Source organism: Podarcis raffonei, chromosome 5, assembly GCF_027172205.1.
Source record: "Podarcis raffonei isolate rPodRaf1 chromosome 5, rPodRaf1.pri, whole genome shotgun sequence".
NCBI classification, from domain to species: domain Eukaryota; kingdom Metazoa; phylum Chordata; class Lepidosauria; order Squamata; family Lacertidae; genus Podarcis; species Podarcis raffonei.
The window spans coordinates 63,880,032-63,904,617 of NC_070606.1; the positions used below are offsets into that span (position 1 = coordinate 63,880,032).

General features: G+C 44.0%; 1 protein-coding gene across 3 annotated transcripts in view; it reads right to left on the reverse strand.

Moving 5' to 3' along the window:
• The window catches only part of PFKL (phosphofructokinase, liver type), a 39,373-nt gene that overhangs the window by 3,178 nt on the left and 11,609 nt on the right, over nucleotides 1–24,586 (reverse strand). For 2 of the 3 annotated variants that reach the window (XM_053389817.1, XM_053389819.1), the window contains exons 4-19: nucleotides 21,828–22,017; nucleotides 19,978–20,143; nucleotides 18,748–18,792; nucleotides 18,460–18,568; nucleotides 17,221–17,316; nucleotides 16,160–16,252; nucleotides 13,931–14,056; nucleotides 12,378–12,442; nucleotides 10,387–10,450; nucleotides 8,582–8,728; nucleotides 8,168–8,238; nucleotides 4,859–4,946; nucleotides 3,830–3,982; nucleotides 3,408–3,572; nucleotides 1,804–1,865; nucleotides 59–170 (exon numbers count right to left, since the gene is read on the reverse strand). In XM_053389817.1, coding sequence (XP_053245792.1) covers nucleotides 59–170; nucleotides 1,804–1,865; nucleotides 3,408–3,572; nucleotides 3,830–3,982; nucleotides 4,859–4,946; nucleotides 8,168–8,238; nucleotides 8,582–8,728; nucleotides 10,387–10,450; nucleotides 12,378–12,442; nucleotides 13,931–14,056; nucleotides 16,160–16,252; nucleotides 17,221–17,316; nucleotides 18,460–18,568; nucleotides 18,748–18,792; nucleotides 19,978–20,143; nucleotides 21,828–22,017 — 1,752 coding nt within the window. Of the gene's footprint in view, nucleotides 1–54; nucleotides 171–1,803; nucleotides 1,866–3,407; nucleotides 3,573–3,829; nucleotides 3,983–4,858; nucleotides 4,947–8,167; nucleotides 8,239–8,581; nucleotides 8,729–10,386; nucleotides 10,451–12,377; nucleotides 12,443–13,930; nucleotides 14,057–16,159; nucleotides 16,253–17,220; nucleotides 17,317–18,459; nucleotides 18,569–18,747; nucleotides 18,793–19,977; nucleotides 20,144–21,827; nucleotides 22,018–24,586 lie in introns of all 3 variants that reach the window. The other variant, XM_053389818.1, reaches the window with a different exon arrangement.

The window sequence follows — 24,586 nt, forward strand, 5'->3', positions numbered from 1 at the left end:
TTAGAAGTGACTTAGCCTGACACTGCCTTGTGGCTACCTAATATGTAGCCCCACTTGCCTGTTGGAGGTGGCCTAGGACGTTGATCCTGCAGTCAAATATTCCTTTCCCTTCGGAGGAGTATAAGTTGTAGAGGAACTCGGTGGTATAGTGCTCATGGCACTTCTCGTTGCTAAGAAGACAGCAAAAGGGAGAAGGCACTTTAAAACACAGGCAGCTGCCTAATAATACCAAGTCAAACTCTCAGTTCATCTAGCTCAGTGCTGTTGACACTTGACAAGCAGTGGAGCTTCAGAGTTTCAGGAAGGGGCATTTTCCCAGCCCTGGTGGGAATCGAATCCAGGGACTTTTACATGAAATGTATGTGCTTTACCTGCTGCACTACAGCCCCTCCTCCCCTTTGATGCACTAAGTGAGTATGACTGTATCTCTCACAGAAAATACAGCACAGAAAGCATCCCGGGCCCAACTGATTTAAAATGCTGAAGCCCTTGGTGGTGGAGCCTTGTGTTTTTTATACACTGGCTTTTTCCATACAAGACCTTCTGCTCTCTGATTTCATAAGGAGGGCCCTGCTTCAGGTTTCATCCCCTAATCCACAACAAGAATAAAGGGTGGGGCTTTCTTGGTAGAAATCCAATGAAACACACCAGGGTCACTCATTCTTAACTCATTCTTGATCTTGTTTCAGTGACTGGTTCCTGATTGTATGCTGCATTTTTATAGGGTTTTTTAGGATATATGTTTTAGCTTTTAAAAATATTTTCTGAGGTTCTGAATTCTGCACACAGACTATCTTAATTCCAAAACAAGGGAAAGACAGTTTTTGGAAAGAAAAATCAAAATGAAGTGAGTTTGTTTGCACAAGTTAACAATGCCAGGGATAAGAGCTTTTGAGAAGAGTCCTTTATGATCCAAGAAGTGTGCGGGATTGAATATTCTTATAGTTTTGCTCTGCCAGGACTACAAAGAGAACTGGGTTTCAGGCAAATGCTGACAAAATTTAGACAAAGGAAGCAGAACTAAACCAGTGACAGTGTAGCCAGCAACTGAGCACTGGCAAAACCATTCTCTCCCCTGTACTAGCCTTGCACTTGAGGAATCTCCTCTGCCCTTTTTCCGCAGGACTGCGGTAGAATCCATCAGATCTCCATCCCGGCAGAGAGCCAAGCCCAATCTCATCACATTTCTAAAACCATCCATCTCTTTTCAGTGTTTCAGAGGTTTCTAGGCTGCAATTCCTTCATTTGTGCTGAGTCACTATTCACGCATGCTACAGAGATGCAAGTCTTGGCAATACTCCAGGGATTGGGTCAGCATAGTCACAGAGAACAGTGCCAACCCTGTGATCCAGGAGTAGGTGATGGCATCCTGCACTATTAGCTGATGCTTCCCATAGTTCAGAGGCAGTGAACCAAGCTCCCATCATCCCTGAGCACTGACCATGTTGGCTGGGACTGCTGGGAGATGGGAGTCCCCAGATGCTCCTATCACAGATATTGTACAGCATAGTACACTCCCTCTGCTGAACTCATCACTTGCTCCCTCCTTTCTTGAGGGAGACAGTCTGAAAAAGACAGTCTGATGAACCCATTTTGAGCCCCAAATCTCTTTATGGCTTTTTCAGCTACCGTCTCAGCCTTTTTAAAAGAGCTGCTGCCATAGCATTGGCACACTCAATATAAAACTGTGTATTCAAAAAAGCTACAGAGATAAAAGTTATTTCAATCCCAGATGACACTAAAGATTTCCATCTTCTTCAAGAACTGAAGCACGGCCGTTTCAGAGTCTTTTCCGCAACTCACCGCAGTACTAGGCCTCTCTGAATGTCTGTTTTCATTTTGTCAGTTAAATGTTCAACATTTGCCTGGAAAGACACAAAGACCAATCGTTTTCATTGGAACAATTTTTGCTGATTTAAGAGAAAACAGCTCTTCAGAAAAAGGAAGAAGGAAATGTCACTTCTGAGCTACAGAGAGAATGAGATTAGATAAGACAAGACTATAAATGCTTTGCTCAAGCCTGACTGTGTTAGAATCAACTGTCATTAAGTGCAACAAACAAGTGAAAAGAAAAGGTTAACCAGGAGGGAAACAGAATGTTTTAGCAGCTTAAATAATCTTGGTCACTGTTGTTTTTGATAGCAACACATTTATATGAACAACAGTTGCTGCATTTGTTCCATTGAGATCAATGTAAGTCAGCCTTCCCCAATCTGGTGCCCTGCAGTTGTTGGTGGATACCAACTCCCATCAGCCCTAGCCAGCCTGGCCAATGACCAGGGATGATGGGAGTTGTAGTCAGAAATATCTGGAAGACACTATGTTGCAGAAGGCTGTCTTCAAGTAAACCATTTTATAGCTTGGATGTATTCATTGCCAGCAAAGATGACAAAGGCAAAAGGCTCCCCCAGAACAAGAATGGAAAAAATCAGAAATGGAGAAGTGGTCACCATCTGATGATATATTGCTTTTGTTCTATGATCAGGAGTTTGCTAGCATAAATGCTTGTATAAGGCATGTCTAAGGAGAGGAGAGATTGTTGCCTCAAGCAAGCAAAATGCTTGTCTGATGTAACAGAGCTACTTTGAATTCCATCCTAACTGCCTTGGGCTTTGGAGCCAAAATTTGCTGTAGCGGAAAAGGGTGGCAGAGGGGCAATTCATTCTGCCTCATTTTTAATTTACCCTGTAAAAGGAGACAGACAAGTTGTCACGATGAGCATTGCCACCACACGTGGTCCTAATACCTCCTCTTTCTTTCAGCCAGTTCATCTCACCTGCACTTCCAATATCCAGATAAGTTACAGGATTCATTGGGAACACTTCAGTCTTCTCACAGATGGAACATGACTTATGTAAGAGAGGATGTCTGCATTTTATAGAACTACATATGTAATTTAGGTCTTGCTTTTTCAAATATTGTTTAATAATAATAATAATAATAATAATTTTTATTTATACACCGCCCTCCCTGGCCAAAACCGGGCTCGGAGCGGCTAACATCAAATGTATAACACATTAACGTAAAATCAGCCAATCAATTAAAATACATCCGGAAATCAGATCAGGATCAGAATAAAATCCAATCAGATGGCAACCAGCAGATTAGGGTTGGGGACCTTAAATGCTCACCAGGCCCAACTGTTTGTGCTGAACTTATACGAGCCTGTGAGAAAAATTGGGAGGCCACTTTCATGCAAGTTCTTATGAAAGGGGAGGGCTGCAACATGAAGTACACAAATCAATAACAATTTATAGGTTCCTGATAAGCCTTGATTTGAAGTTTGGAATTTTTCCCCCAACCAGGATTCATCTTCTTTTCCATATTCCCTCCTCATCCACCCCCAATTATCACCCAGTCCTCTGCTCTTTGCGCATTTGACAAATGCAATTCTGCCACCAACACACCTTTAAGTCATGAATGGTGAAAGGATCTTCGTAGACGTAGGCAGCATCAGCTCCTGTTGCAATGCCAGTCACTGTAGACAAGTAGCCGCAGTAACCACCCATCGTCTCCACAATGAACACCCGTCTTTTTGTGCCCGAGGCGGACTGCTTGATGCGGTCACAGCTCTACAGATCAGGGAGGAAGGAAAAGGATGCTTAGTTGCCCAGGTGTTAAGCTGAGTTTCTGTCTACCATTCTGGGGCAGGTGTAGTTTTACGTGGTCTGTATTACTCCCCTGCTCCACCTCCTGCCTCCTCTATCTTTCTTGCCAACATTTCTGATATATGCAATAGAAATACACTGATGAAAGAAAGGTTACATAATTCATCTCCCCGCATGCCTAGTTCCCGGTATTCTGCGGCTGCTGGATAGACCCATCTTACCTCCATGGCAGCATTGACAGCTGTATCGGAACCCAGGCTGAAGTCAGTGCCCGGGACGTTGTTGCTGATGGTGGCTGGAATCACACACATAATAATGCAAAGCTCATCATACTGCCCACGAGCTTCCACCAATTGTAGTACTCCCTCATACGCCTGCAAAAGACAAGAGTGGCAGAAATGTAAGCCACATACCCAAGCCTAAGCACTGGGCTGCAAGAAGTACAAGATAAAAAGAAATTTTACACCTCTGAGCATCTTAAATCAAAATTTTGATTGACTCTCTTGAGCTGGGTAGGAGTCATGACCTAGAAACGAACCCTTGGAAACTGGGTATCTATCAGTCCAGAGGTATTTTTGATACATAGTCATTTAAAGCGTATGTTTACTAAAGAGGATTGCAATTGTTGAAAAAAAAATTGCAATCCTATGAAAAGAGACCAAAAAAAGACTAACTCTATAGATCTCACTATATACTATATTTAACCTAGTCCGTCATCACATGGTTTTTATTGGCTGCTTCCCAAGGGTCGAAAGGCAGGAGTAGGGAAAAGACGATGGGCAGGGGGGCGGGGAGAAAAAGGAAAACTCATTGTAGTACATGATGGGGGGGGGTTACAGGAAGGCCTTGGTGTGGGGAAGAAGAGTTTCTGTATATGACAGTTTTAGTTCTTTGGTGGCTGCCGGGAAGAGAAAGGAGGAATTGGGGAAGCAGCAAGTGGAACTGGCAGGGGAGTGGTTAAGGTGGCATTTGGAGATATGAGGGGGAATATGGGAGGGTTATTTAGGTGATGAGTGGAAGAAAGCTGGAAAGGAGGAGGAATTGGGATGGGGAAGGTGGAAGTTGAAGGGGTTAAAGGGGCATGTGTTCTATGACTGAGCTGAAGCTCAATGTGGGTAATTCCAGCCTTGCAGTCTGTCTACACACTGAAGTACCAACATCAGTGCAATCATGCCTGGCCCAGCTTTTTAGGAAAAGGAGAAAGGCATTTCTCATTCAAATCTGAAAGTGTCCAATGAACTTCTCCACACCTCAAATCCTCCAACAACCAGCAGTGCATGGATGTTAAATTTCCGGACATTTTCGACAATCTTTTCCATGCATGTCTTGGGAAGCGTTCTGGCAAAACAAGAACAAAACAAGCTGTTAGAAAAGCTGCATCACGATGCCTGCCTCTTCCTGCTTTACCGAACCTGCTTAAGAATAGGATTGTCTAAGCACAGTGAAGGAAAAGAGAGGAGACGCCAATTCCATGAAGCAGGCAAAGAGATCTTTTGAAATCTTCCACGTTTAATTTGCTGCCTTACTTCCCAAATAACAGCATAAAGGCAAGTTAGAGCATGCACCAACGGCCAGCCTTTGATAGGATATGTTCTTTGCCAAGGGAGCAGAGACAGACAGGCTCACTCCCACAGACTGGCAAGTGCAAGTCATTTAGGAACAATGCACCTTTTGTATTGCTTCCTGCAGAATGAATGGCCTACTGACCAGCAAGAGGAAACATGCTTATTAAACCAACTTCCTCCCACTTTGGCCATGCTAACAATTGAAGAGTACAGTCCAGATACTCTGGAAAAGACTCTTATGTTCAGATAAGCCCAGTAGAATAGGTACTTAGTCAGATAGCTCATAAAGATCTGTGGTCACTCTTCACCTGCAGAACTAAGTAGAAACGAGGCTGTCTATGTGAGGGAACATAATCCTGGCAGCTCACATAGCAGGTGGTTACTTCAGTTGCTACTCATCACACTCCCTTAAGAAATACTGTACTGCACAAGTGAAGCAGGGTCAGTACAGGAAAGGATAAAGATGTAACATGCAAAACTGTTACATTTGCAATGGCCTTGTAAATGATTTGGAAATGAGTTCATGCTTGCAACCTGTGACTGTTCCAGCTATACAGTCTCTGCAATGGGATACAGCAGGGGTCAGCAAACATTTTTTGGAGAGGGCCAGTTCACCTGCCCCCAGACCTTGTGGGAGGCCGGACCGCGCACGCACCCAACAGAGGGGGCTTCTCTCTCTCCCCCAGCCCCTCCCCTCCCCCTGCCTACCTATGGTGATGCCAGCGCAAGGGCTGGCTGGCTCCAGAGAGGAGCTGTGCTCTCCCAACTGCGGCTCCTGTGTCTGCCCTTGCGAGCAGCAGAGGCTGTCAGCAGAGGGACAAGCGGCCCAAAATGTGCTGGCTGGCTCCGGAGAGGCACTGCCCAAAATGGCACTGAGCCAGCTCAGCCCAGCCCCCTTCCTCCTCTATGCAGGGCTGGCAAAAGGACGAGGAAAAACCAGGAGAGAGGGATGGAGGAGATGCCACTATGTGTGTGTGTGGAAATGGTGCCCCTCCCAAAAAATGGTGGCGCAGAAAAAAAATTAACGAAAATTTTTTAAAGAAGGAATCACACGATTCAGACTGTCCGTGGACCGGATGTTGAGGGCAATTGGGCCGGATCTGGCCTGTGGGCTGTAGTTTGCCGACCTCTGGGTACAGCAACAGGATATACAGTGAAATTATCTGTTAAGCCAATAGAGCACAGCTGAGATCGAGGACTGTAAGGAGACAAATCTCTGTAGGACTGAATTCCACAGGTATTCTTGACTGGTGAAACAGTCCAATGAAACTTGTGTCTGTAGCAGATCTGGTTTTGCATTCATTACCAGTTTAAATAAACCAGTTATTGTACAGGCCACATGCACTTTATGGCAAGAATGTGCAACTGTTGAACATTATCCAAATTCATACTTGCAGTACACATTTTAAGATCCTCTGCCCCATATGTAATTTATAGATGAGTATTTGCATGCACACAGACCCCATCAGGTTTCCGAAGCAATCATCACCATTGCCATCACATTTCAAACCCTCACAAAATTTCAGAGCCCACAGGAATAAATGGCAAGCTCAGTAGGTCCCCCTGCCCTGTTTACCAGAAAGGAGAGCAATTTGGATGAGATAATGCTTCCTGCCTGATGGGACTCAAGTCTCATGACATTATTATGCAAACCCAAGAATTTGCAACATTTAAGACTCACCCCTTCTAACATTCCACAACTTGATTATCAACCTAAAGCAGGGGTGGGAATCTTTTTTGGCTTCACCAATGAGATCCTTATTAGGATCTGCCTTGTGGGTTAAATTTGACAGGTGGCATCATTATGACACCACATGACTGACAGGTGGACAGGACTGCCCTATTGTCAAAAATCCCTTTCACCCCAATATTAAAGGCGGGGAGCAGAAAGAGGCTTCCAAAAGCCTTTGCAGGCCTCCCTAACCTTTACAGTTAGAGTGAGACTGGGGGATTAAAAGGGAAGGGGGGGAGGAACCTTGCAAAAGCCATTGGGAGCCTCCCACTTTAAGACTTGCAGCATGTGGGTGGCCTATAAAGAAATGAGAGAATGAAGCATGGCAATTCCACATTGAATAACTATTTTGGAAGCCCTCCAAATGAGACAATGAAGAATTGGCAAGGAAGTAGGAAACAGAAAATATTATGTTTGCTTATCATAGAGCACCAAAACATTCAGGAGAAGCAGATAAAGCATTCTATGAAAGAGAAATAAAATAAACAAAGGGCCATGAACTAACAATAATGAAGGATCCTGTAGAGATAATACAGGAGCATGATGACTGTCCAAGAAGTTCAGGCATGCACTTTCCATTTCCGACAGCTGAAAAAATAAGATAGAAGCTTGGCAATTTTAGGTTTGCGTCTAAGAAATGAAGAAGACAAATGACACTGGAATGTTAAAGGGGGAAAGTGTCTATGGAGAAAGCTGGTTATGAGATGACTATGGTAAGAAAAGAATATAGAATAGCAAAGGATGAGTACATAGAAAAACTGACTGTCATAAGCTTGGTATGTTATCAAGAGACCTTTCAGAGAAATATGTTGATATGTTGACAGTGGCCAGCAATTTTTAAGAATAAATCATACAGGAAAAACAACCACACAAACAATTAATTTCCACAACTGGAAGGCAGAGGTAAGATAAGCTGCAGGGGGAGAATTCTTAAATTACAATAGTTCTGTAATAAATTAAGCAGTGATACATCCCTGATCACCTTCATGAAAGGTTGAGAAAGGTTTGCTCTGTTTTAGGTGAAGAACAATTGTGTAAAACTGCTATGCTATGCTATGCACCCCCTGAGATAATAAACTAATTCCATTTTAGAACAAAAGATCCCTAAATGAGAGCCAGATTGCATGTGAGAATTGCAGGCTTGCATGCTCACTACACACTTCATAACAGGTACCAACCTTTTGGAAGGTTTTACCTGTATCGCCCCCTCTTTGAACTCAGTCCTGCAAAGAACCACTCTGTGGGCTGTCATGCCAACTTACCTTTTGGTCCCCAGCATGGATCCTCCACGCCCTAGCCAGCCTGCAACATCGTGCCAGCCCACCTCTCGGATCTACGAGAAGAAACATTTCATTAGACCTCTCCTGATTCGCCCAGCCATTCCCAACTGCATTGCACCAGGTTGTCTTCCAAATCTTGGATTTGAAAGTGAAAGCAGTGTGGTTTAAAAGAAGAAAGATCAAAGTGATATTTTGTTTCCTGTTACAACCAACTCTGCATCACCCCCCCCCTCCAATCAGAAATTAATAAGTCATGGTGCCAATTTTGCAGCAGAAATGACAGCTGGAGTTCCAAATGAATGTTGCCCTGTAGATGTTCTAGTTTACAAAGTAATGAGAAGGACTAGTAGTCCGACAGGAGGGAGGACCTCCTCCCTTCCAATTAGAGAGACTCACCTGTCCTTTGCTCAAGCCTTCAAAGCCATCATTCACCACATACATTGTGTGGCCTTGGCAGATCCCAACGCGCACAGCTGACCGGACTGCTGCGTTCATGCCGGCTGCAGGGGCTCCCACATTCAGAATGGCAATATTGAAATTGCTCTGTCCGAAACAGAAACGGATACTAAACAGCTGGAAGAAGTCATTGTCAGCACTCAGAGGGTGCTGAGAGCGCAGAGAGCCTTTAGGAGGTACCTCTGCTACAAAGCAAGCTATGTAAGAGGACATTGTGCAACTTCCTTGTCCTGCAATACTTCAGGTACCCTAAGTATTTTGAGGACTTCAGACAAAATACTGAGTAGCCTCGGCTGAGATGTGCCTCACTTCCTTGCATAACCATCTCAAACAAGGTGGTCCAACTTTTCATACCAAGCGGGCCGCAAGAGTACTTCGGCACAGAACCCAAGGGCTGCAAACTGCCTTGTTGCGCGGGGGGAAGGAAGTAAGGCCAAAATTTGACACCCCCTCTCAGTCCTTGCATTGCCTTCCCAAAACTGGCTAAGTTTCCCAAAGCTGGGAAAGTACTACCTAGGCTTTGGGAAGGAGGAAGGAGGACTCTAGGACCCTGCCACAGCATTGCGTTTCCTTTCCAGAGCCTCACTTAACCAGCTTTGGGAAGATAGCATGAGGGCTGGGTGGGGGGGATGAAATGTTGCTGAGGGCTGCCGAAAAAGGCCATATGCTGGACTACCCTGATCTAAAAGAAATGACAGGAAGACCATATATCAACATAACAATTACAGTTCACAAAGTCTTTACCTAACTTTTGGCTGTAGGAGAGGGCCAAGTTTTTCCACCCTGTGCAAGGAGTTCAGAGCTCCATATAGCAGCAGCAGCAGCATTGGGTCCTACTACTTTCACCTGCCCTCTCCATCTCTTTGCACCTCTGTTCAGGCAGCTCAAAGAGTCAGGCATGGCACTGCTGCCTATGTCCCTGGGATGAAGCACACATGAGGGCTGCTGGTATTTCCTTTGTTTGACCCTTGAGCAAAACAGGTGAATATCTTTTTCCAGTACAGATGGCAGCTCTTTCCTGGTCTGTAAGGACACATCCGACCTCTACTGAAAAAGGCTGGGCATGCAAGCAACTGCTTTAAGGCTGCAAGCATCTGCAAATGGGAGGGGGAAATGTCCACGAGACAGCACTTCTTTCGTGACTGTATTGGAAACCTTTATTGGATATACAGTGTGGATTCTAGCATACACAGGAAGACATTGCTTTTACTGTCTGTGAACATAGAATGCAAGTGCAATTTGTGGACATTTTTTTAAACCTTGCATTGTATCCAATGCTGTGCCAGCAGGGTTCCACTAGTGCAACAGGACTTCCGTTCCCTTTCCTACCCTGATGGGTTCCCAAAATCAGCTCTGGAGGGTCCCCCAATATAATTTTAAGTGTGTACAGGAGAGGAAGTTCCATTGCACACAGAAGTCCTTTTTGGAGCTGCAGAATTGTATAGGTCTGTCCACCATTAAATGTCCAGATGCACCCTCTTGAGACCTGCTTCCTGCTGCCTTGGGGCTTCTGATTTGTGCTTGTGCGCATCAACTTTTTTATTTATTTAATGGTGGCTTTTTCAAACACTTTCTTTACAAGGAGCTCACAAAAACAAATTAATAACAAAAGCAACATGCTTACAACATGCAACAACAGACCATGATAAATGTGAAAACATTAAAGCAGCAAAAGAAATAACAGCTATTCCTTTCACACTGCAAGAAACCTGCAGAACAAAAGCTGCTTCTCTTTGCTTCCTCACCTTTTCCATTGCAGGCTTCTGGTGTGCAAGAAGCTTGTAAATGTTCCAGTTGTTTTCAAAACTCCTGGCAAAACAAGCCCACAATTATATTGGTAATTTTTATCGTAAAAAACCACCAAAGCCAAGTCTAAGAGACAGAGAGATCGTCTCTTCTCTTTCTTACTTGGACTCTAGAATGTTCCTAAGATGCACAACACCTTCAAACGTGAACCTCTTTTTAAATCCTTCCAGAAAATGTACTATCACTGAAGTGCATTGTGGATGTAACTTCTCAAATTTAATTTAGCTTTTGCCTGAAAGTGCTGACCTATGGAATCTTCCACCTATTTCAATTAAGGTAAGTGAATTTTCTACTCATGCATCTTAAAGCATGCTCAGACCTTTTAACTTATATTTGTTTAAACAAAAAATACACACAAGAATATTTGCACTCCCAAAAACAGTCTTAAATTGCTACTCCTGTGTCTCCTTGCCAGGAAGATCACTTAAAGCAGGCTTCCTAATTCTCAAGGGAATTTAGCTATTGCTGGACTCCTTCAGCTATTGTTGTATTCCAAGTACCATTAGCCCCAGCCAGCATGGCCAGAGGTCAGGGATGATCGAAGCAAAAGTCCAGCAACATCTGGAAGGTCACAAGTTCCTCATCCTTGCTCAATCTGGTGTCCTCCAGATGTTTTGGAGGGCACTAAGTGGGGAAGGCTGCCTCCCCACTGTGTACAGAATAAATTATTGCCTTGTTTTGCTGCAACTGGTTATCAGTCATTTCCTCAATATGTTATGTTTCTGTTTTCAAAATAGGCTGATAGTTTATCTAGGCCTTGAGTCTGCTATAGCAGTCACTGTGACACTGTCTTATAGGTGACAGGAAAAAGCGTTAGCCTGCAGTTCCTTCCTTAAGCATTAAGGACTTACTTAAAAGAGTGGCATGACCAGAATACTGGTCAAAAAAATTCTCTCTATCTTTGATGTCTAGACTTTCAGTGGAATGCTTACGTAGCCAAAATGGTGCCATCGATGCATGAGAGACGGTAAAACCCAAGGTACGCAGAAGTACAAAAAACCTTGAAAAATGGAAACCCTAAGGAAGGACTCCAAAAACAGCCCTATGAGGGCTAAGTGTGCAGTAGTCGTGGAAAGCTAACAGACTCTGAGGAAAAAGAGCAGCAGAAAAGGGAAATGATGGAATGGAGTGGCTAGAACTCTAAACAGAACCAATTCTCACTGCAACATTTTGCCTAATTCTGCCCCCCCCCCATTTTAGTTCCTGTAACACTATATTGTTATGGAGAGATCTTGCCATTGAATGAGTGACCAGAACATACATAGTATGTATGTATGTATGTATGTATGTTGTATGTCCACCCAAGTAGTAGTAGAACGGGATTAAAATAGGAAGAAAACCAACTGCTCGGAATCCAAAACATGTGTGAGATTTATTTCATTCTCGTGAACTAATGATCCATGAAGAAACAAGGTTAGTCCATATACATGACACTTAAGACTCCCATGTTGCTATTAATGTCAAGGAGATGGGCCAAGTGGGTTGCAGTAGAAATGAGAATGAAGGAAAAGTAACCATCAGCTCTGATGATTTGGCTCACAATAAATAGGACTGGCCATTAGAAGTTGAAAAAAAGAACACAGATCCACTAACATCTAGAGACTTCCTTAAACCGTGAATCATGGCTATGGGGTGGGGAGTCAGGGTTTCTCTATGGGCAGGAAAAAAGAGGTAAAGAACTTCTGTAATGTTAGAGGAGTTTTTAAATGCTTTTTTTGTACCTGACTTCACATTTCCTATGAAAAAACACCTTGGAAACGTTAAGAAAAGAGAACTGAACAAATGAGTAACAAATTCTTGTCTTTGCTACTAAATACCAAAGGTCTACAGCAAGACTTGCCTTCATAACTGTTGTTATTTTAAATGCTAATATAAACAAACAGATGAGAGGAAATTCAATTTCCACCCAGATCCCAGAAACATCTCTCACCTCCCTCTGAGCTGAATTGCTTCATCAAATCTTTTGTCATCCATTGCCTTCTGGACATCTTTGGTCTATAAAGATATTGTGGAGGTGGGGGGTTAGAGAATCATAGCGAGGCTCTAGTAGAAATCTAATAAAACCAAGGGTACAGTGAGATTAATTCTCTTCTGCCAATTCCTTTTCAGGACATTCACAAACACACTCATTGGAGGGCCATTTCAGGCACAGAGAAAAAAGCAGCATAAAAAAGGGAGGCTGGAAGGACCAAAGGATTGCAAGAACCCCTGGGGGAGATGCATTCTCCAGAAAAAGAACTCTCCCAGGGAGAGTTTACTGGCGCAGCCTGTTCCGTCATGTATGCCAGACTCCAAATGTTTATGGCACTGAAAGGGCATGGTTCAGGGGCTCTGGAGGTTCTGCGCTCAAAAATCCAAAACCATACACCCACAAACTCCATGTTGACGAATTACAACAACTTATGCATGCATATTGCATACTTGATTTGGGAAGTTGTTGTTTTTTAATCAATTTTATTTTGTCAAGAACCAGAAGAAAATGGTTATTCTGGTTAATTATGTTTTTAAACAGTGCTATATCTCCACTGAGAGGGAATTCCACAACTAAAGTGTAGTATGACAGAAAAGGCCCAGCATCACCACAAACCAGGCCTCAACCATCAATGGGACCATAATAAGCCTTCCTTGCAGAGCTTAAGACTCAGGCCTCATGGGAAAATATGGGGACAAAAGACAACTGGACAGCTATATATAAGGGTGCAGATGCATGGGGAGAGGCTGGTACCTATGCTAATCAAGGCTGCATTCAGACATGTTTTTTTCTGTTAATTTGATTATATTGCTAGATTTCTTATGTTTCTTTTACGTTGTAGCACATTATGGAACTGTGGCTTTTCAATCAGCATACTACCATGCCATGCTAAATTTTAATGGTGGGAAAGGACACGTACACTGGGATGCCACCTTAGATTTCGTCATGTGCAGTTACGACATAAAACTCCTGCAATTTTCCACGTGAACAGGGTTGCAAATGGACTCTTTTGGTAGAAACAGTTAAAACGGAAATCAGTGCTAAACTTCCACTAGATTTCCTGAGGTGGTTTTTATGCTGTGTAAAAGATCACATAAAACAGGGGAATGAGCAGGTAAGGAAATGTAACAAAAAAAACCCCAACTAAAGTGCTGTCAGAATGCAAGCTTAGTCATACCTCCTACCCACTGGAAATCTAGCAAAACCTCATACCATGTTTTCAGATTTCTTTCTACGTAGGCTATTTTTCTTGTTTGTTTCAATGAAAGCAAATAGTTTTGGTATTCCGTCTCAGATGCCATATTCCCTCTACATATGCACAATTCCCGCCCTCCTCCAGAGAACCTTCCAAATATCTGCTTGTTTGCTGATTATCATCATCATGTGTCAACTGTGAAGCTCCCTGTCACCCCACTCACATATATAAAAATGGAGGCCTTCCCCCCCACCCCCAATGCTGTGCTTCTCCACACTGCATATATATGGCTTCTGTGATCATGTGAAATACTCACCACTTGCACACATTCCATTAGGGGTAGGCGCACTGACTGGTTCCCGGAGAGACTGACCACACAGGCAGGAGTGTCTGGTGTTGCTTCCAGCAGTGCCATCACAGCTTCCATCCCCATTTTGCTGCTCTGGGGGACACACAATGCATTTCCAGAGACAGTCAGCTATGTATACCTTGCATATTTAGGCACATACCATGTCTCTTTGGGATTCTGCAGCACAACATGCTTTGGAGGGTTGGAGCCTTGTCTCACCAAGCACTGGAAACCATACTTCACCCCTTCAAAAATGTGTACGTGTTTCAATGTAAAAACCACTGAGACAGAAAGATGGGATAATTGTGATGCTAACAAATGCCCATGGTTTTCACATCAGCAGCAGCACACAACCTGTATAATATACATCTCCTAACGTTACAAAGCAGCAAGACTACAAAGAAGTGCTAATGGGAAAAGGCTTGCCTTTAAAGAAACAAAAAACTCCCAGCAGCAGGAATATGAACTGAGATGATAGGAAGAGCCAGTATTCAAAGTTTCCTCTGACAGAAAACACTCTTCCCATGTGTTCCCACATTTGGAGCAGCACAGAATGGCTTTGGTCCACAGCTGCTCCCTCTTACCCAACAAAGTTCTGCAGTGCTATCTGACACGTTCTCATAACAGCTGTTTTTCCAAACTACTGTATTTTCTCTCTTCTTAGTGCACGTTTCTAACTATCATGTCGACCGATCTTGTTTAACAGGCCTAGAGAGGCACCTCTTCAGAGGAAACTGAATACGTGCAACTAATTGGGTTGTTTGCTTTACTGAGAAACGGAAATCTGTCTTTTTCTGTTAGTTCCCATTCTTGGTAGTGGCAGATAGGGGCAGCCTTTACTTTGAGGGCAGTGCTTCCTCTGGGTCACAGGGTCAGCTTGCAAAGATGCCAAGGAGGGCACTGCCAGGCTGCACCAGAAGCTGAAAAATAACTCCTCCTATCCTGTAGTACTGGATAAACCAGCAGTTTGCAAAATTCAGCTCTCCAAACACCAGGTTGACCAACTGGACAAATATTACTGTAAAAACACATCTAATGGACCATTTCCGAAAGAGAAAACACGAAGAAGACGGGACAGAAGGTCATCCCCAGGTCTTAGAACGTTCTAGCCTACAAATGCAGAAAAATATTCACCCACTTCTTTCTTGCGGCACAGGAATTCCTGGTGCGATTTTCCTAACCTGTTTAATAGTGTGTGTTTTTTGTGGGGTGGGAAAAGACTGCCTTGTTTCAATACCACTAAGAGTGCAGGAAATCCTCTGGAGCAGTGGGAAAGGTTAAGACAAAAAGAAAACCATGACCTAATGAAAAGCCTCTCCTTCCAAGTCCAGTCCTAAACAAAGAGAAGGGCAAAAGAGGGAATAGAAAAAAGAAGTATCTAAGTATTCTGAGCTCTGAATGGAGCTCTGCTGAGAATCTTGCTTTTGACCAGCCAAGACCAGCCAGGGAGAGTTCCTAGCCCTTGGATTATTTACAAGTCAACTACTGCTTGCAACAAGATGTGACACTATCTTGAAAGTGAAGACTGCCCCATCCCTGCATTAATGAAGAATACTCAGATCCTGGAAAATTTCAAGGTAAACAAAGGTTTCTAAAAGTGTTAAATAGAAATGGATCAGGCATTCTACACAATGGAATGAAGAACACAAGGCTGTCTCTATTATGCACAGCAGGGTTTATTGTTCAGACAGGACTAAGTCACACCCAGAGATCTAGAAGCACTAGCCTAAGAGAAGGTCCAGGAAGCCTCTGGATTTAACACCAGAGCCTGCAAATCCAGGGCAATTTTTCTGTTTGCTTCCGAGTGGCCAAGCCAAGAATAAACAAAACAAACACCATGAAGGGTGCAGAAAATGCCTTCTTGCCATCCAGTTTACTGCATTTGCCTATTGTGAGTTCTGCATGCCAGTTTTGAAAGAGGACTTGCAGTACAACATACCAGCAGTGTTTCCTTTTAGTTATGGCTTACTTATCTCCACCTATATACAGTGGGGCATAATGCTCGACCAGTGTGGGCGACTGATTTCTAAATGGCAGAAGGGCACATGCACTCAGTCTGTGAGGTTCCTGCTTTTTTCAGGGTCTTCAGCTCTGACTCGCCTTTCTGCTGCTAACACAACAGCACTTTACCAAGAGAGTGAGAAGCCATTCCTGAACGTCCCAGACATCTAGCAAAAGGAAAAGAGTAACACTTACCAGGACACGATCAAATGCTGAGGGGGTCCCACCACGCTGCACGTGGCCAAGCACAGTCACACGAGTGTCGAAACCCAGGCGCTTAACAACCAGCTGATCAGAAAGTGTGGGGGGGAGGGAGACAGAAAATCTGGAGTTAAAGTATGCTTGCACCCTCCCTGTACCAGATTCCTTGGTAAACTGGGAGAGGGGCTCTAGGTCAGACATTTATTACTACCATCATTATTACTATTATTATCAATTTATTAATCACCTTCTAAACCACTGTCTCAAAGCAATTTACATGATGAAATACTGCTAAAACCACAAATATAATAAATACATTTAAAACAAGACTAAAACCCTAACAAGCGAATATTCATAGCAAAGACCCATTTATCCAGCTGGGAAAGCCTGCTGGAACAAAAATGCATTCAGCTGCTTGTGGAAAATGCAGATAGTAGGTGCCTGTCATATATTGACAGGAATGCTGTCCCACAGAAGAGGGGTGGCCACAGTAAAAGCCCTGCTCCAAGTTACCATAAGACAGGCTTCTGGTACTTGTAGGGGAGACTCTCTTGTGGACAGCAGTGATTTATTGGGTGTGTAAGTGATAAGGCGGTCTCTCAAGTAACTTGGTCCTAAGCTGTATAGGGACTTGTATGTTAGTACTAACACCTTGAATGTGGCCCGGTACCCAATTGGCAGCCAGTGCAAATCCTGCAAGCAAATTGTTTGCCCCACAAGCAACCTAGCCGCAGTTTTCTGCATCAGCTACGGCCTCCAGATCCACTCCAACAACACATGTAACAACACATAGAGTGCATTGCAGTAATCCGTAAGGTTGCCAATGCAATGTTTACATCTGCATTGAAGCTGCAAATGCCCACTTTAAAATTCTCCGGAGTGATTCAAAGCCCGAAGAAAGCTGGGAAGCCCATGAAAAATGGACAGCTGTCAAGTTCACAGGATATTTTTATACTCAAGATAGTTCCAAAATATGGAAAAGCCTGTTTTCTAAGAACCGTGTGCTGAAAAACACTTTCACTGCTATGGCTCTACAACATTAATCAGTTACTTACATCCTTCACGTAGTTAGAAGTGATGGGTTTTCCATTCCTGTCTATGGCACCTTCAGCGATGATGATAATATTCAGCCGGGATCCTCGGCTCCGGGTCTATCCAAAGAAAAATATGGAAGCCAATGATTGATCCATCAGGGAAAGGCAAGCGGCTATGTTAACGGAGACTCTCTCATAATCCTAACATTAACACCTTAGGCTTGACAGTCAAGCCTTTCCCCATCAGCAACTTTGCAGTTCAGGGATGGGGAAGTAATGGTCCTCCAGGTGTTGCTGCTCTACAGCTCCCATCACTTTTGACCATGGTGATGCTGGCTGGGGCTAACAGGAGTTGGGGGTGTCCAACAATATCTGGAGGGCCAAATGTTCCCTGCCCCTGTTGTAGTTCCTGCCTGCTGAGAAAGGATGACTAAAGGCAGTTAGGTGGTTTGGTATCTAATACTAAGATATTAAGAATGATCTGCTGGATCAGGTCAGTGGCTCTTCTAGTCTAGCATCCTGCTCCCATAGTGGCTAATCAGATGCCCATGGGAAACCTGGAAGCAGGGCCTGAGCACAGCAGCGCTCTCCCCTCTTGCAGTTTCCAGCAACTGGTATTCAGGAGCTTATTGCCTCCAGGAGTGGAGGGAGAATGCAGTCAGGGTGGCTAGCTTCTGATAGCTTCATCCTCCATGAATCTGTCGAATCCTTTTTTAAAGCATCCAAGTTGGTGGCCGTCACTGCCTTTTGCGGGAGTGAATTCCATGTGCTTCGCAAAGGAGTATTTCTGTCCCAGATCTTCCAACATTCAGCTTCATTGAATGTCCTCAAATTCTAGTATTAGAGGAAGAAAAGCTTCTCTCGATCCACCTTCTCTAAACTAAAAAGCCGCCAATCCTCAACTCTCTCTCTCTTGAGATCCTGTCCTTTTCCCCCCAGCTCCATGCCTCTCTCGGCCAGTTTTTCCTACCCAGTGTCACCTGCATTTATCTGCAGTACAGCATACACACAAAGGAAGGTCTTCCACAAAGAGCAACACATCAGCAGCATAGAGAGCTCTGGAATGCTGCTGTGAGCTGGTGTACAGTGCATTAATAGATCTGATCCTGTAAGCTCTCTGGGGAAAAAAATATGGCCCCATCAACTTAGATGAGACCACTAAAGAAGAGAATATAAATGAAATGTCCCCCCATTTGTACTTATCAGAGAAAGAGCACATAATTTCATTTTTGTTGTGCAACAGATACCACCGACACCCACCTCACCAAGCCTCTCACACATGAAATCCTCCCAGTCATCCTCAGGAGGTGACTCAGGGATGAAAAGCCAGTCTGCACCAGAAGCCAAAGCTGAAACTAATGCAAGGTACCTGCAGAGGAAGAAGAGAGTCAGCTTGTGAATGATGAACCCGGGGGTATCAATCATGGTGAAAGATTTGGGAGATGGGTGGGTGGGTGGCAGGCATATACCCATGTTTAGATTTAATCCCCTAATTGGAAACCCAGGTCTCCCTCAACGAAAAAAATAACAAGAGAGCTCTCTCCTTACCCACAGTGCCTGCCCATCACCTCCAGCACAAATGTTCTCTGGTGACTGCAAAGCAAAATAAGAGAGTAAAGACTTGTCCAGATGGTCATTCAGTGCATGCTTCAGTTGCATCTTCTTATTACTGCAGTATTTACACACACATTAGCTGGACAGGGGAAGAGACAGCATCAATGCTGGGAGCACGAGCCCACAGATGTGCTTGAGAGCTTGCTGCTGGTGAGCACATTTTTCATTTTATCTTCCTGCCAGTCTCCTAGGCCTTTGAAGGGGACTCTCCCAGGCCTTGTGCTGACTTTGGAAAGAATAAAAAAGTGGCAAGTTGTCTCCAGACTTGGGAAAGAACATCTTGCTGCTTACTCAGCAAACCTCATTGTGACAGGGATGAGCACCTGAAGTTGCATGCACATCGGAAGTGCTCAGAAGGATGTCACAATTAAGACTCCACATTTTCTCACAGAGGGAGGAGCAACCAAAATTTGTAGAGCCTAGGTTAGAAAATGAGCCACACCAGGGAGGAGTGAGCGGGGAGGTACTGTGGTGCTGCTTCTCCTCCACCTCTCTGAAAGAGTGTAGGGTTGTGCATTTTAGCCCAGGAAAGATGCAGTGCACTGCTACTTGTGGAAGGAGCAGAAGGCTGCTGCAGCAGTGGCTGCTTGCTTCTGAAGATCAAGGAAGGCAACTAGGTCTTGTTTCTGAATCATTTGGGCAAGCAGATCTTGCTTACATGGTGCCTCCAGCACAGGAGCTCCAAAGTGAAACAGTGCTCATGTGACAAAGACTGCACATGTCATGCAGGCAGGTAGGGATTCACATTTTCTTAGCAACATGTTGCTGAATGAGTGGGGAGAAATATAACATCTCAGCAACACAAGTGTCATCTTTGATGAAGACCTCTGTGTACTTGGCTAATGAGTTCCTTTTATAGTGCAAGGAAAAATGCCAAGGGTGGCATTCAATGAAGGTTTACTCAATGAAAATGACTAAGTTAGGTCCATTGATTTCAATGGCTCTAACTTAATTGTTCTGGGTGGTGCAACTATCTGGGAAGGCTCTAATAGGGAGTTAGTCCCAGAGAAGCAGGTTCATCACATCTACACACCCCTTGGAAAAACGCTTCCGCAGGGCAGGAACTAACTGCTGGTTACATAGTTCTCAAGCTAGTCCTGGGCATGCTGCAGTCTTTTGTAAAGAAACATAGGAAGCAAAAGACCTGAGAAATCATTTGCTGACCTCTGGGCAGTAGTGGTGATTGCGTCAATCACCTCCATGATACGGTGCAGGGCAGAGTCAGTGCCAATGGTCATATCTGTACCACAGAAATCGTTGTCAATGGAGCCCACCAGGCCCACAATGTTTAGATGACAGTATGTCTGAGACACCTCCTCAGTGATCTTCCCTGAGGAAGAAAGAGAGAGAGAAAATATTAACAAATGGATATGAATGAGAGATGGTCTGTCTAGGGAAAGGACTATGGAAATGACAATTACATATGAAGAGAACATATTCTACAGTAGAAAACAGGATGGTGTTAGCCCAACTGGAAATGGTTAATTGTTAATTTGAGTGAAGTTATATTTCTTTCCTGTTAACTTGAGACTGTAAATGAGATTATAGCCTTAATGTCTTTTCAACTTGATTTGCAATTGCTTCTTGATAATCTGAAAACCATAATTTGGCACTGATACTAGCTTGATTGCAGAATCATGTTTTTAACTAGGGGGGAAAAAGAATTTTAAGAAGGAGCAGGGCAGCAAATTAAGCCCTACAAATTAAGTTAGCATTGACTGCACTGAGACAGAAAGCTTTCTAAACTCAAGTATAACTAGTCTCATATACTAAATGTGTTACTATTGTGTAATTTTTAGAGAGATGAAAAAGCCAGACTCATTTGTTAGATTGTTTCCTTTCAAACATCTTGGCCATGGATACACAATATCATGTAACTAAATCACTGGCAAATTTTGTATTCTAAGCTATAAAGATTGCTAAGCAACTTTTTGCAGAATTAAGGCGTGCTCATCTTTAACTTTGTTCTATTTTGTTCTTTTTTAAAAATCATGAACAAAGTAGTGTTCATAGGCTCTCTTGTATATTTGAGTTTCTTTTCCTCTCCATTGTCTGAAATCAGTATTTGTTTTTGGAAATTGAAAGTCTGCAAACTAGCAAGAAATCTGAATAGTCCTCAGTGGTCAGGCTCCTGTGTGTTTATTTCTGTGCTACTGAAGGTCCCTTCTGCTCACTGCATGCATGTATTGAGGAATGAAAGGGTAAGTCGGTGTGTAATTGAATGTAAAACATAGTCACAGTAAGTTTCAAGGCCCTTCATAGTGATAAACTTTCACAGAAGGTTGAAGTTGTAAAGACAATGCTGCCAGGGAGGGAGGTTGGGGAAATTAAATGGGGGAAAAGCATGTATATGAAACTGCTTCAGAATGAGTTTTTAATGACCCATTTTCCTTCCTCGTACTGTGTAGAGTTTTTGTACTGGTAACCTGCATCTTACGGTTCTTTTATTTACGTGATCGTAGGTTTGCATGGAAGCTGAAATAAATAAATGGACAGCAGAGGAAATCCACTCTCTATTTATTTATCCCCACCCCTGTGAAAGTTGAAATTGCAGGCTTACCCAGCTTTGGGAAGGCAGTGCAAGAGCTGTGACAGCATCCCAGGCCACCTGTGAGGTCCATGCCCAGGATACAGTAAGTTGTAAGGGAATCAAGAAGGACATTTTACTCACGACACCCGCCCACCCCCATTTTTGATTTTATTTTTGAACTGACACTCAACATTTTGAAGATATTGAGCAAAGGATGCTCTGTCCTCAGTGGACTGGGAGTGGGTGGGGTTAAACCAAACCTTTTTTTTTTGGCAGGGGGTACCTCTACAAACCTAGCATGCTGATCCATCTCTCTTGTTTCTCAAAGGCTCAGTTTGGGCTCCAATTCTATTGGCCTTTACCATGTGGGCTCATTGTTACGGGGATTTCTAACATCCAAGACTGCTATTGGGATTTCTCCAATATAGGCATCAGCTTGACTCACTGGAGTAGCGCTCTGAAGGGGACTAAGGTTCACACGTACCTTCTTTGACCAGTTCCTCCAAAAGACCACCCCACTCCGAGCGGAATATATTTGCACCAGTCAGGCTTCCGTCCCCACCAATGACGCACAAGTTGGTGATGCCGTGCTGCACCAGGTTGTAGGCAGCCTGGAGGCGGCCCTCCCGGGTCGTGAAAGCTTTGCAGCGGGCACTGCCAATGATGGTGCCACCCTACAAACGAAGAAACCAGGTGAGAAAGGAAGCTCAGAAGACAAATCAGAAGTCAGCAGACAGATCGACGGATAAGCACACAGGTCATCAACATCTTGAAGGGCTAGGAGTTCCAACAGGAATAAAGCATGGGGACTTTCTACATCTGGGTTGGGGAACCCCTCCAGATGTTGGATTACAAGTCCAACCACTCCCAGCTGGAACGGCCAATGAGAGCTGTGGTCCACCAAACCCCAGAGGGCTACAAGTTTCCCAACCCTGTTCTAAACAGAGATACTGTTAAAAAGATGGTTCCAGATTCAAGCAGAATTGGATTGCAATATCCTGTAAACACAGAAGGCATATGTCACATCGGCCCAAGAAGTGCAGGATTCTTATTTCTAACCTGATGTACCAGGGGACTCCAGTACTAGTGGGTATGAAGATAAATGCAACAACCCCAAGGCATGGGATTATATAGAAATGTCTCTTTCTCTATCCAGTCATGCTGCTGCCAGAACTGTGATCTTCAGTGGACGTGGTGTTGCAGTCTTTATAAATCATGTACTGTTGTAGTCCTTATAAATCATTTTATTGATAAACAGCAGCTCTGACTATTGCTAATAATAATAATAATAATAATAATAATAATAATAATAATAATAATTTATTTATACCCCACCCATCTGGCTGGGTTTCCCCAGTCACTCTGGGCGGCTTCCAACAAAGTATTAAAATACAGTAGTCTGTTAAACATTAAAAACTTCCCTAAAGAGGGCTGCCTTCAGATGTCTTCTAAAACTCTGGTAGTTGTTTTTCTCTTTGACATCTGGTGGGAGGGCGTTCCACAGCGCGGGTGCCACTACCAAGAAGGCCCTCTGCCTGGTTCCCTGTAACTTGGCTTCTCGCAGTGAGGGAACCACCAGAAGGCCCTCGGCACTAGACCTCAGTGTCCAGGTAGAACGATGGGGGTGGAGACGCTATGTAATATGTACCACTGAACAGCTGACTTCACTATCAGGCAACTCTCCTTTTGAAAGGGTCTTGGACAACACAGCTAGAGGAGCACAGGCCTGGCCCAGTCTGTGTGCTGCAACCCAGCCAAGTGTGACAAATCTGCTCTGTCCCCCACCATAATACAGGGGCATCTCTCATTTCACTCAAAATCACTCCTGCCCCTTGATCAGTGTTCAAAACTTACATTGTTCTAGGTGCATTTTGCGACAGGGAATTTCATTAGCGCGAGCAGTTTCTGAGCTATGGGCGTAGAAATGCACCTAAGATTTCAGATAAAAACTGCAGAGTGGAAGAAAAGGAGCACCTTTTTCTGCCTCCCCACTTCCAGCTATTCTCTGAAGACTGGAGAAGAGACCCTCTTAAGAATATTAGAGGGGTGAGCAGGGGAAGGACTAGACCATGTGAAGAATGAACATAATAGATTTAGCTGCAGTTCATTCATTTTCAGCTTTGTATTCTTGTTATAAAAAAGCTCACCTAGACATTCTGTTGTTGCACCCATAACCTAGGTTTAAGGTGCCATTTAGCTCCTGGCTTTCATATCTCAGTTTCTAACACTGCCTTCGATGCTCTTCACACAAAACTGCTGCTCAGTCAGATCTCCTGCTGGGATCCTCACAATGTTGATGAACGCTGCTGTGACAGGGGTAATGATCTTCCGGAACACCCTCCCCACTTTTGAACAGCACGGGAATAGCACCACAAACCTACATCCATTGAGCTAAAACTCCAGACTGTGACCAACAAGCGTCACTTTAGAGCAAGAAAACAAGAGGGGGTAGAGAAACACAACAATGAGGGATGCAAGTGTTACTGGAATAAATACAAAGAGCAATGTGCTGTGAAGGTCTGTAGAGGGAGAACATGCTGTTAGCACAGTTAAGATTCCTGCCCGGAGGCTTGCCATACCCTGCTAAAGGGGCGCGCCAGCACCACAGTCACTGACACAGCTGCCACCCTTGTCCTCATCTTTCTGAAGGTAAGTCTACATGGGCAGGTAAAACAAAGCGCTGCAGACAGCATGCTGGGCTTGCTTAAGCCCATCAGAAACAGCAGGCTGCATCGACAGCATCAGAAAGACATGGAGGGTGAGGGACAAGAAGGGAAAATCCTGCAGAGGCATGCAAGACCAGAATGTTACCTGAGGGAAAGGAGGCACACCAGTCAAATTGGGAAAGGCTCTAAGAAGGGGAAAAACAACAACACAAACACTATTAGGAGGGGGCTGAGCAGGTCCCAGTTCAGAGAGCTCCTGACAATCAGGATCACCTAGGAAGCAATTCCAGCTCAGTGGTGCAAGAACTGCAGCACTCCCACCCTACCCGCAGGTGACGGATGTTATACCCAGGTGAACGGACCTGAGTTGGATTAGACCCAGCCTACAGCAGAGTTTCTGAGACATCTGGAATTACCAGGCAATAACTCGGGCTGTTATGATGAACCAGGTGGAAAGAAATAAAAACAGGAGTAGAGTCAAAAGCCAGAAATTGCGAATTACACTTAGTTATATTCTATACACCTGAACAAAGCAAGGTCACTTCAGAGAGAGAGAGAGATTTATTGGGAAAACACA